The 12,915-nt window shown below is 34.1% G+C and overlaps 1 protein-coding gene across 5 annotated transcripts; it reads right to left on the bottom strand.

The window, feature by feature from the left end:
• Positions 1-1,008: 1,008 nt before the first annotated feature.
• On the bottom strand, positions 1,009-12,368 carry LOC101259696 (prolyl 4-hydroxylase 1). 5 transcript variants are annotated; one of them, XM_004249809.3, is made up of 12 exons: positions 12,026-12,368; positions 10,321-10,368; positions 8,669-8,734; positions 8,185-8,237; positions 7,228-7,293; positions 6,135-6,209; positions 4,425-4,499; positions 4,083-4,153; positions 3,938-3,989; positions 3,747-3,836; positions 2,170-2,262; positions 1,009-1,274 (listed from the first exon to the last, which is right to left on the bottom strand). In XM_004249809.3, the coding sequence occupies exons 1-12, from the start codon at positions 12,087-12,089 to the stop codon at positions 1,167-1,169; spliced, it is 861 nt and encodes a 286-aa protein (XP_004249857.2). In that variant the 5' UTR covers positions 12,090-12,368; the 3' UTR covers positions 1,009-1,166. The 5 variants fall into 5 exon arrangements, with proteins under 5 accessions (XP_004249857.2, XP_069147293.1, XP_019066715.2 ...); XM_069291192.1 differs by having other exon boundaries at positions 10,321-10,553; positions 12,026-12,233; XM_019211170.3 differs by lacking the exon at positions 12,026-12,368 and adding an exon at positions 11,695-11,813.
• Between the last annotated feature and the right edge of the window lie 547 nt (positions 12,369-12,915).

Raw genomic sequence — 12,915 nt, forward strand, 5'->3', positions numbered from 1 at the left:
TGTTTCTGATTGTTGGATTAAGTAATTTCTTTATTATTGGAACATTCTCTCTTATACTATCTTATATCTAAAATTCAATTCACTATTAATAAAGGATTCCTCATCGTTGCACCAATTGATTTTTGAGTGTGTTTTATATTTCGAGTCACAGAATAGTTTTATGAAATAGCAAAGTTGCAACCTCTAAAAATCATATGGATGATAAAGTGCAACCTCATAGTACTCCAAGTAATTAAATGTCACAATTAAAGATTCTATAGGTTATAATTAATACAACCAATAATTTAATTTTGTTGTGTGTATTATGTATGTCTTACGTATATATTTTGCATGCCACTCACTTTACTATATTATTATGCCTAGCATGGGATAGCTAGGCACTAGCTACCAACTAAAGTTGAGAATTTGAAGTGAATTTTATAAAGTTCATTTTTTAGCAATTGAAGAAGATGGTTACGTGCTACCAAACATCGCGAAGGATTCAATGAACGTATTGAAACTTAGCAACACAAACAATTCATTGAATGATCGTTAGCTATATTGGAGTCAATGAACGTGTTAAAACTTAACAACACAAACAATTCATTGAATGATTGTTAACTATATTGGAGAGTTCAAAAACTGATAACATGGAACTATTTATACGCTTAATATACTTCTACTTGAGGAAAATATGTAAGAGATAGTTAAAGGTGTGGAGATTTGAGGCATAACTAATAATAACCAAAATCAAACAAAATGCAATTTGATTTATCGATAATGAATTTAGGTTCAAAAATAATATTTCATTATTAACTTAGTTATTCTTGTAATATTAACTTGGGAGGAGACCATAAACTTCAAATTCAAAATCCGCTTTGAATTCGTTGGATCAGTTGGGAAGTTGGTCAGTCTGGTTCAAATCACGGATTTCTCGCAGAAAAATAAGAGCATACCTGCCCATGACCCAAATTTTTTTAAATTTTCCTTTCCCTAATCCCTCTTCTTTGTTGTGTTGCAAATGAAGAGAAAGTTCAAATTAGTAAACTCTATATATGGCTTCATTTTTTCACAATACAACATGTGTTGCTAATTTTACAAAAGTCATGTAACTCCTTTTTTTTCCTATCAAGATACAATATAGATAGAACAAAAAAAAAAAAAAAAAGAAGAAATGTATGAGGAATTTAGGATACAGTTCTTTGCCTCATCCATTTAGTAGCTGACCATTTCTCTCCTGAGATTACTTCACATCCTCCATGTAGACTATCAGGGTCAGATTGTCCATCAAGCCCCTAAAAGGAAAAAACAGCATTGATCAAGTGGAATTCATGGTTTCAGAAAGAAAAAAAGGTTTTAAAGATAATAGATATTTAAAAACTAATATGAAAACTGAGAAATCCCCGAGTGCTGGTAGCACACGGTTTGAAACTCGGATGAAGTACCAGGACCTCTCTATCTTTCTCCACTTACATACCAGACTTTTTATCTGTGGCAAGATTCAAACACGTGACCTGTGCCTCATTCATACATCACGCGCCCGCTCTAATTACTAGACCAAAGCTCTGGGAGGGGCATAAGGGTCCCAATAACACACCTGATGTCCCTTTAGTAACATTCCTTCAATTCATTCTTTCTTTTTCCAGAATGCTTTGACATGGTTTCTACAGTATTTTGCCATGGTTTCTTCACTACCGTTATTTCTTTCCTTTTTTATCCCGATCAGTTTTGGAATGTTTTTCCTTGAGCCAAGGATCTATCGGAAACAACCTCTTTACCTCCCAAGATAGGGTAAGGTCTGCCTACACCTCTACCCTCTCCAGACTCCACTTGTAGGTCTACACTATGTTGTTGGTACTCTGCGGCAGAAGCTTTTATGTATAAAATTCTAATACATGTTCAAAAATAAGAAACTCTGTGTATCCAGTAAATAAATGAAACAATAGTCTCATATCCCATCTAGTCCAAACGATGCACAAAGGAACTAGATTCAATTAAGGAGACTTTGGCTAGAAATATTGAGTGTGTGACACATTATGGATGCCAAGTAAAATGACTAACAAGATGTTGCAGTTCTTAAAATCTTAAAGCAACTAGGCCAACATTTTCGAAGTACTTAAGAGGGTTCCATAGATGAATTTTTCGTCAAAAGTTCCAGCGAAAAGGTTTATAGCAGGTGAAAATACTAACCATACTCCAAAAAAGAACAGCATCTCCTTTCGTAGGTTTTACACATAACCCTTGGATCATTTTGCCGCCACAGCTACATTTACCAGTGCCAGCCTGATGACAGCATTTGAAATTAAAACACAGGCATGAAACTAGAAACCTGGGGGAAAAAAGTTGCGCAAAAGATAGGGGAAGGCAACCAAAGTTGGTGGAATCGACATGTACGGTCAGGTAAACCAGAAAAAATGGAAAAAGAAACATATATGGCCTGGTAACACATTTCCAGGGAACAGCATACATAACAAGACAAATTTCATTCTGGCCCGGAAGTGAAAGCTTAATTTTGGGAATTTCTCCCTGAAATGTTGTGCTCAGTAGACTTAGCACATAATCATATCTGAAATAAGCCAGTTCAATCCTTTCAAAAAGCGGTAAACAAAATTTAACAAAACCTTAACAACTCGGTAGACTTTTTATACCCTCCACCCTTTTTTTCCCAACTCCTATACTGCCTCTCGGACCGCGCAAACTATTCCCATGCCTACACCCTTATCGAATTGCAAACCACCATTCAAATCTGTACTAGCTACTACTAGTTATACAATAAATATAGAAATGTGAGAAGATTATAGGCTGTAAAATTTGATTTAATTCGTTTAGACAATTTAGGATTACAATTATTTTGCTCGGATAAAATAATGGTTTAATGTTATGCTCATGATAAAACAAGGGAAAATTTAGTATGCGAATTACAGAAAATACTGGCATGATATACAGTAAAGCTAAAATCACCAAAACTTGAACTTTCTAGTGTCACGTCTTTCAATTATGAAACAGAAAGAAATCAAGTTTCCAATCTTTTGGAATATAGACAAAAAATGGAATGTTTATTGATTTCTGCAACATAAAATCAATTCAAACTTATCTTCAAGCAACATTCGCAAGAAATACAGAAGAACAATAATTGCAGCAGAAAATTCTTGACAGCAGTGAGCAATCACAAACCCTCAAGAAACTAAATATTATAAAAGCAAACAAATTCCTCCAGAAACTACTGATTAAGCAATTTTTGTTCTTTTTGTTCACAGGGTGTCCACCCAAAATTTGTAGACTTAGCATACATCAAATAAAAGGAAAAGTATTTGCAACTAAGACTCGGCATGTTCCTTATATAACAGATAATTCTTCTATCAACAAATGTAAAGGGCAAAAAGATGATATAACTGGTAAACACAAGGTTATGGACAAGTTCCAGCACCATATAAATGTCTACATCCAAAGCAGCTCCATTCAAAATTATACAAATTTTGCATGGAACCCCTAGTTAAGTGATCAAATATTGATTGATATGTTGAAAATACGCACATAGCACTTAAATTGATAGTACAGAGACATGAAGCTTTCATTAAATACCAGGATTATGAAGTGTCAGTACAAATAATTTTTGTTCCTTAATTATTTGACTGAATATGACTAAGGCATCCAACAATAGATTCATTTCATACAATTTAAGTTGAGTACTCTACCAGAGAAAATGGAGTGTCAATAATACAAAAAAGAAGTTATTAATCAAGGTTTCATCATTCATTAGTGATTACCATAGGAAAGTATGTTTCTCCCCCCTCCACATTGTCGCTCAAATACATGAGCATTGTAGCTATTCTTTGACCTCCACGCTTCACATTAAACTGCAAAATAAGCAAGTATTTCTCTCATTTTGAGAAGAGAAATAGACAAACAGAGCAATAAGCCAATAATAGAAGTGACAAACTATTGAGAAAGAACTTACACTATCAGAGAAATAGTCATGATGGGCTCTATAGAACTGATTCTTTTCATACCTGTGCTTCTGCAGATGTTAGCCTTGATACTGACATATATTAGCCAGCCATCTCACAACGGTAAACTGAAAAACCAAATGTCATAATACATACCTTAACACTTGAATGAGTTCCCCATTTTCTACTGGTATTTGAGAATACACAGAAATTCGTTTTTCAATTGCCTGAAAATTACAGGAACACAGAGAATTTCACCAACATAAGACCAAAATTGTCAAATACAAGTGACCACATAATCACAATGTCCTATACAGTAAAACATTCAATTGTAAACACTGGGAAAAAGAGCAGGTTAAAATTAAAAATAGGATACCCAATGGGATAATAATACATTGTTAACTTGAAAACATAATGACAAAGTAACATATCATGTTATGCTTCAGCAAGGGAACAGAGAACAAGAGAACGATTTAGAGGACCTTGAGCTGTACGGACCTGTATCATGGGATACTTCCTCTCATCAGGGTTCAGAAACATACCAGAACTTGTTCTGACATCACTCTTAACTCCCTAGTGAAAAAAGAAGAAGAAGAAGCTATCAATCAAATTGGACTTCAAGCACTAAAAACAAGGAAGAAGAAAATGACAAATCGCAATCATAGCATTTCATAGAAACTACAGTTGTATAAGATCAAACCGCAAAGGAAGAACTTTCTAAAATTTCAAATCATGTAGCTTGGATCCAAAGAAATAGCATAAAAGATGATTTCATCTATCTAGTTGATTGACAAAGGATTGAGGTAGACTAGTCTTTCAGAGGGCAATGACAAACCTAAAAATAGAGAAGTCATTTAACTTTTGAAAAAGCACGTTCATCGTATGAGAAGTCCTATTCATCTATATGATTGTTGCCATATTCTTCAATAACTCGCTCCTTCAAAGTTCAAACTAGGAAAGCTAAAGCATATCTTATATTTCCTCGTTACGTTTTTTTTCCTTGAGGAGAGAGAGCTAATCACCTACCTTTTCTGGATGAAGTATAGGATTTCATTAACAAGCATTCACGAGATACAAATAAGTATTAAAAAAGGACATAGCTCCTGTGAAGTTTGATTCTGAAACTCGTAAAACAGAAGGAGCTAACAAAATTCATAAGCTGATCAAATTATTTACTGTGCACAATTTGCACAGAAGGTCCACCACACACCCACAGTCTTTTAAGGAATGACTAGGACTTGAGATTCCATCAAAGCATCTGTAGTTCCTCTCCTCCACATGCTCCAGGGAGTGCAGGCTGGGATCATTTGCCAAATAACCTTCATGGCTTTTACAACTCTCCATTGTCCCAACTAATGTAAGCATCTTTGAGACTGCAGTGCATTACTGAAATACCCCTAAAAGACACAAAACATATTACACATGTCCTTTGCCATAGGCAGTGAAGAAAGAGGTAATATTCAGCTTCTTCTGTACATCTAGCATTGGTTGCACATAATGACTCCTCTCTTAATCAGATTGTCCTGTGTAAAGAAGGCTTTAAGTAATTCTATCTGACTGCAGCAGGCTACGTTAGTTGGCACTTGTTTTCCATATCATGGAGCCATTCTTCAATATCATGTTGTTCCCGTAATGGTTGGTATAAAACATGCTTTCACAATGAACTTCCCTTTTTCACTATTGCCCCATTTCAGCCTGCCCTTTACCTGAAGATGAAGTCTTACGCTCATCCAGCTTAGTCAAATAACTCCATCAAGCTGTCTTCTCCTAAATACAATGTTGCATGAGTTGCTAATAGTAGCCTATGTCTTACAAACAGAAACAACTCAAGGAATTCCTCTTTCAAGGTGCACTTGCATAACCATTTATCATGTGAAATCTGATCTGTTCCCTATACCCTACTGTGAAGCACACGTTTGAACTAAATTCCTCTACGCTAAAAACAGAAAATGGGTAGAACTGTCACAAAAGAAATACAAATTGAGGTGGTATTTGAAAGTCAGTGCTCTTCTAGAGACAAACTTCAAAGCAAAAACTCTAACTTGAACATTACACCAGAGTACTTTTATAGGCAAAAGTAACTTACTGTTAAGAAATTGTGGAAACTCACCAAGCACATTTATTTAATAGAAGTACGGAAATCAAAACTACCAAAAGGATCATAATAGATGCTGCATATGAGAGAGTGATTTTGCATAGTGAGCATACCTTCCCAGTTTTTGCATCTACAACAGTGGAAACATGAAGGCGAGGAATGGCAATCGATCTAAGATAATCACATTCCTGTGCAGGCAATATGATATACATTTCCCAAATTATCACTATGAATAGATGGTACTTTTAAAAATTAATAAAGCTACCAAGATTTCGCAAAAGACCTAGTAATATCATCCATCTATTTGATAGCACATCTAAAGATCAGGATTAATGTATTAATATTCTATTCCACATCTTCACCTCGTTTCCCGCCTCTCCCATCCATCCATCTGTGAATATGGCCAAGGCATAACACTCGATTGTTCAATTGAAATTCATAATTAACATTCTTAAGTGACTTTTCACACTTGATTTCTTCTTTTTCTTTTTTTCTTTTTCATGGTTTGTGAACAAAAGACACAACAATGTTGCCAAAAGAAACAGTGACCAATTAAGCATAATGAAATATGTTCTCCATAGTGCTAAACTAAATTAACTAAATATGTCTCACTTTGATTATCAAATAGAAGTTGTCAGTAGTTCTCAATCCAAAGAGAAGCTAATTACAAAGTTTCTGAATTCACAGATGCTTCTGGATCTGATATATATTGGGGAAACCCAAGATGCAATTGAAGTCTATCTATTGGAATTTGGTAAATAAAAATGCATATATTATTGGTAAATTGAAGCAAGGACCATAAAAGAACCTCTAAAAATTCTACATTCCAGCTTTTTATGATGGTGGTGTTCAGTCCAGCTTGCCCCACCTCGACTATTTCACTAGGTACCTTGCTATCTCCCACCAGCATAGACCATCGGGCAACTTTGCCACTAAGGCTTAGGCAGATAAAAAAGCACCTAATGGTTTTGTCTCTGCTGGAATTTAGACCCTGATCTCTATGATTTGAACTCACTTCATTATCTAAACCACACCCTTAGGTGCAAATACACTCCCACATATATTATCAATCAGTTATATTATCAACCAAGATTTTATCTCACCAAAAACATGTTAAGCGTATTACTAAGAGAAATGATATATTATCAAATAACATAGAGATATGCAATGATAGGAAGGAAGATAATAGAAAAAGAACTGGCCTACCTCTGCACTTAAGAAGTTGTGAAATAATACAATTCTTGGTTTCCAACTAATTATTTCAGGCTTCACCTGCAGCAGCATTATGACAAATTAACATAATTAAAAATGAAGCAGTAACTGACATCCATACAGCTGGTCAGTTTAAGTTACAGAAAAACATAGTCCAATATGGATGGATTTTCTCTAAGGCACATTCTTCTAGTTCTCAGCTGAGGAAAAAATTGACTGGTTCATCTAAGTCTGAGAATGTCAAAAGAGATTCTCCATTTATTGTTCAAAACAAAAAACGAAGACCATACATATTAATGAAGATGACTTTCTCATTTCCTGAGAAGTGATTCTAGAGGACACAATCTGGTACTCTAAACCAAGTATGTTCTGCTGGTCAAAACATAGACAGAACAAGAAACTCAATTTCATGAGAACATGTGTTGGTCGTTACACATAACTGATATTCTCGGAGATCTGAAAATTACATTCTGTTCATTCACCTAAGACCTTACCTGATTAACATGTCACCATCTAAAGACTCGTTGAACATTTGCATACACAAACCTCATCCCAGTGCCAACCTACTTGACTAGCATGGATACTAGGAAGGCCAAAAAGGTAAACAATTTTTGTTGGCTACTTGCATGGGGAGAAGTCATTGGAAGAGGGAACATGGCTAAATATATGTCTACCAGCAGTATTTACCAGTACATCTTACTATAAATCGTACATTAGATGGCTTAAAGTTGAGAAAATGCAACCCAAAAACGATAACATTAGTTGCTAAGAACTCATTCCGAAGATAAAATACAACCTAATACCATTTCTATCACGCAATTATGTATTTCTTGTTTTTAGGTATTTTCCGACTACAATCATGCAAATGGCAACAATTTCAAACTGTTGTATAGTTTCACTGACAAATCACAGAAGTTGAGAAAACAACAGAGACCATTTGCTTGGACTTACATATCCTACACGCAGTGCTATGGCATCTTTGTCATGAGGCCAATTAGAGATTCCTGAACTCAAAGAAAAATGATTATTGAATTGAAAAGTGAATATGTCAAAGTATCAAACAAAATATAAATCAAGTTCCAAAATCATTTTAAATATACAGATAAAATTATGACGTTTTAAGTTTCTAATTCAGGGTTAGTTACTAGTTTTCTTGTACATATCAGGTAAGTTGCTATGTAAACAAACTTATTCAAAATATTCTCTTAATTAATTTGTTTTTCCAACTACATTTATTATATAGTACCGTGCACTTCAAGAAAGAGTTTATGGAAATTATGCCTAGCTTCTTAGTGCCTGGACTGAAGCAATGCCTCAAGAGTGAGAAGCGCCCAACTCATGCTGCACCAAGTTCAATGCTTGAGTGCACCTCAGTCTAGCCTTTAACAACATAGAGCACATGCAAGCCTAAAAACATTCACAGAACAACACAAACCTCTTGCTAACGGAAAATTGCTGCCAGCTAAACTTGCATGCTTTCCACCAAAAGAAAATTCTCTGTCTGCAGGAAGTCAGTTACAAGAACTTACATTAGATTAGAGTACAGTCTAAAGGAATACTAAGAACATCTCAAGTAATGACTACAATTAACATCTGGAGTGAAGCAGAATAAGGAGTGCTTAGACTAGAAGATCTTACAGTGTTGGTACTTCAAAAAAAAATTGTTTTCGATGAAGTACGCTAAAAGATAAACATAACAATTAATCCTGTTCCAGATCCATGGTCAAAATGGACTGGTCGTTTTCCTGATAAGTATTATATCTGGACAATTTGATACCAGAAAGCATCTTTTGCAAATTTAGAAGGTTTGTGGAAAAGGGATCACGAGGAGCAAGTAATGAGTTCACAAGGTTTGTTGGTTACATCATTGAAAATGGCAATCGAGCATATATCTTGAAAGGCACATAGTGTGGGGAGACGCATGCTGTTTAATGCATGCTATTGTATATGTGAGAAGCGCAGTAATGACTGATCTAACAGGGAAAGAAAAAAAATGGGACATAAGGTTCGGGAAGGTAATCCAGAATTCAGAGTCAAAGAAAGTTAGGAATCCTTTCCCAGAGTTTATAATCTAAACATAGAGGAGAAGGGGAATGTGAAGGTTGATAGGGGCCGGTTGGCTACAAGGATTTTTACCGAAAAAAGTTGGGGCAGCAACACTGACGAGTAGAAGAAAATATGGAATACCAAGGCGCCATATATGTCACCTTCTTCACGTGGTGTGTGGCACAAAACACAACCCACACAGCCGATAATCGAAGGAGCTGTGGCTTGAAAAAGAATCCCATGGCCGACAATCTGAAAGAAAGGACTACGGTGAGTTCGTGTATGTGCAAGAGTGCTGAAAGGACACTAACCATCTCTTGTTGCATTACGCGAGGTCATTCAACTGTGGGATCTCATCTCCTCAGCACTTTAATACTAATTGGATTGCGTAAGACCAGTAGAAAAGGGAGAAAATGTCTGACACATGTTGTGAATGCTTTAAAAAACAACCTTGGATCATATTTAAGGAATAATTACAAGGAAAAATGCAGAGAAAGATCTCATGTGAATCATCAAAATACTTTTTCCTCATTCTATAACAGCATACTTGTTTTCTCTCAACTTCAATAAAATCTTCCCTAATTTTTTACTATGAAAACTCTTCCCTAATTTTACCAAGCTTAAGCACAAAATGACGTGTCAAAAGCTTTCAACTAGCTACAGTATGAATTAAGAATCCCTCAAATGAACCTTGATATTGCACCCACTGGAATCTCATTGAAAAGTAGAAACTACAATAACTACAAAAGAAAGGACTAATTAGAGCGAGCATTTACTACTTTCACTAAGATGAGCTGCCAAAAATGTTTAAATAGTTAGTTAAAAAATCCACCAATAGTGTACCTTAATAGTAATATAATTCATAGTGATTATTTGGTATTGCACAGAGTGTAACATGGAGGACTGATTTGATTGTTAGATACCACAGCAACTATGAGTGAGAAGAATAATGGAGAAACCGAGAAAATATTAGACCCTCCAAGAACATAAAAGAAAAAACATATCATTTAAAATAATGTACTATAAACCAAGAAAAGTTACCCAGTGAGTCCTCCATCCTACGAATAAATGCTAATTGAATTAAAGCTCCTGCACATCATGCCACAAATATTCATCAGTTTCAATTCAGCAACAAGCCAACCAGGAAAACCAGAAGTCCATATCTGTAAAAATTGAAATATGTTCTCTATCCTTTTCTAAAACTGTGAAATCCCAGAGAGCCAGTGGCGAAGTGTTCGGAACTCGATGGGGGCTCACTTTTCTACCCTTGTCCACTAAAATAAGAGGCTTTCGTCAGCAACAGGGTATGAACCCATGGCGTCAAAATATGTATTCTATTATCAGAATAGAAAACGGGAAACAGAGAAAATCCAAAGTTTAAGCAAATTCATAAATTTCTTTTTGAAGGAAAAGACCACAAAAGGTATGGTCAAGGACCAGAAAGATAACTTTTACTTCCTCCAGCATTTTAAGTTGAAAAACGAATTATATGGTTGTCCATGCTCCTGAAAAACGAAATGAAAGAAACCAGCATGTATCTTTACCAAAGATTCATCCAATATCTGACGGTTCATGCTCCTACAAGTTTCTTAAATGCTTTCTTTTATAATTGTCTCTGTTGTGCTTATGTTTTATTGTCCAGGACTCTCATTTTCTAATCAAGTTAATAGTTAATGATAGCAAAGCTTATTGTGTTGTGTCATTTAATCCATGAACAAAAAAGAATGAAATTTTGATCATACTGTAAGCTTCAGAAATCAATGGTATTCATCTCATAAAAGCACCAATTCAGTTTTGCATTACCTCACCCTTATTAATAAGAACCTTATATTAATCAACGGACGTTCATAAACACAAGAAGTACTGGTGATTATACTAGAGAATTATGGTTTCGGGGGATGATCTAAAGTTAAAAGAACTCCCCTGAACTAACTGTAAGACATTACAGCTTCACAGGGGGAATAATACTAATTGCCTTATTCCTTCTACACCATAATCTGAACCAAAATCAGAAAGCAATGAAGCTAATCAAAAGTAAACTTCCCCTCAAACCCAATTAAATATTTGCAAATTCATAGTTTTAAATAAGAACCTAGCCATCTGTTATTATCTTTTGTTATCCTTTACAGAACAACTACCAATTTTCCCAGCTTAAGTGAAGTCAGTTCATTCAAAACATCCCTATAATACCATTACTTCAACCACACTCATAAATCAACTGTTCCACCATGCCATACAAACAATTCACACTAAAATCTTATCTTTACTAAACAATCAGCATTTCCTTTTTTTTTTTTTTAATCCTTAAAATACCAATCAAAAAATGATGATAGAGTATCAAACTCCCCAAAACAAACCAGAAAAATCCACTTCAAAATGTAAATTCAGAAGAAAAAAAAAACAAAAAAAAAATACCATCCTAATCAAGAATGATCATCACAGATCAAACCCCATGTACCCCCTCCACCACCCCACCCCTAAAGATTCAATCTTTAAAGTTTAAACCTCCATTTCCAAAACAAACACACATATGTATCACCATTTAAATTTTTTCCCTTTTTTTCCACATGGGGTTTTTAATTAGTCCAGATTAACTCCAATCCAATCAAGTAATCAACACCACTGATGATTACTATGATCGAAACGGCAAATGCCGGAGGAGACAAATCAAAAAATTAAAAAAAAAACGACACATTCAACAGAAACATACACAAAATATAAATTGCATATATAAAAGAAATTTCACCGAGAATCATTCCACAGGTGACAAGTGTAAGCAGCCCGAAAACAATTCTCATCGTTGTCCCCATCTTTTAATGCAAAAATTTCCACTTCCGTAGAAATCTGAACTGAAAAATAGAGAAATTAGTTGTTTTGGTTTTCAATTTTGATTTTAGAAAATTGTCGATTGGACTGTTTTGGGAGTATTTGTAAAGTGAAAAAATGGTAGAACCAAGAGAGACGTTTTGCAATTTTTCAATACAGATATATTGTACATTGTGCATTGATGTTTGTACGTCAACTTTTGTAGTCCATAGATTTGGCTCTAGTCATGGTTTTTGTGTTGGATTTTGATTTAAAAAGTATATAAGATATCAATTTAATGATTATTATGTATATATAAAAATAAGAAATGTGTTTGTTATTCAATTTAACTAACAAAATAAAAAGAGTGTGATTGTTTAAAAATGGCAATTATCAGTAATCATTTCTTCTAAAGTTACAACTTATGATCATACATCATTTATTAATAATTAAAAAATTTAATAATTTACATGATATATCATATACATGAATATCATGTAAATAATATTTAAGACACCATATTACATCTCATACATTTATTAATTAATAATTTATAATATAACAAATTAATTACGAGTGATAATAGATTTGAATTAATTAATATTAAATTAATATATCATGTAAATAATACTTAAGACACCATATTGCATCTTATACATTTATTAATTCATAATTTATAATATAACAAATTAATTACGAGTGATAATAGATTTGAATTAATTAATATTAAATTAATTAATTTTCTTTTAATATTATTTATGCATGTAAGAGAAAGTTAAAAAAAAGAAGTAGATTTTACGTTTAACAAACATAAAAATTATATTTATATGT

The sequence above is a fragment of the Solanum lycopersicum genome, chromosome 11 (genome assembly GCF_036512215.1).
Source record: "Solanum lycopersicum chromosome 11, SLM_r2.1".
Taxonomy (NCBI): Eukaryota; Viridiplantae; Streptophyta; class Magnoliopsida; order Solanales; family Solanaceae; genus Solanum; species Solanum lycopersicum.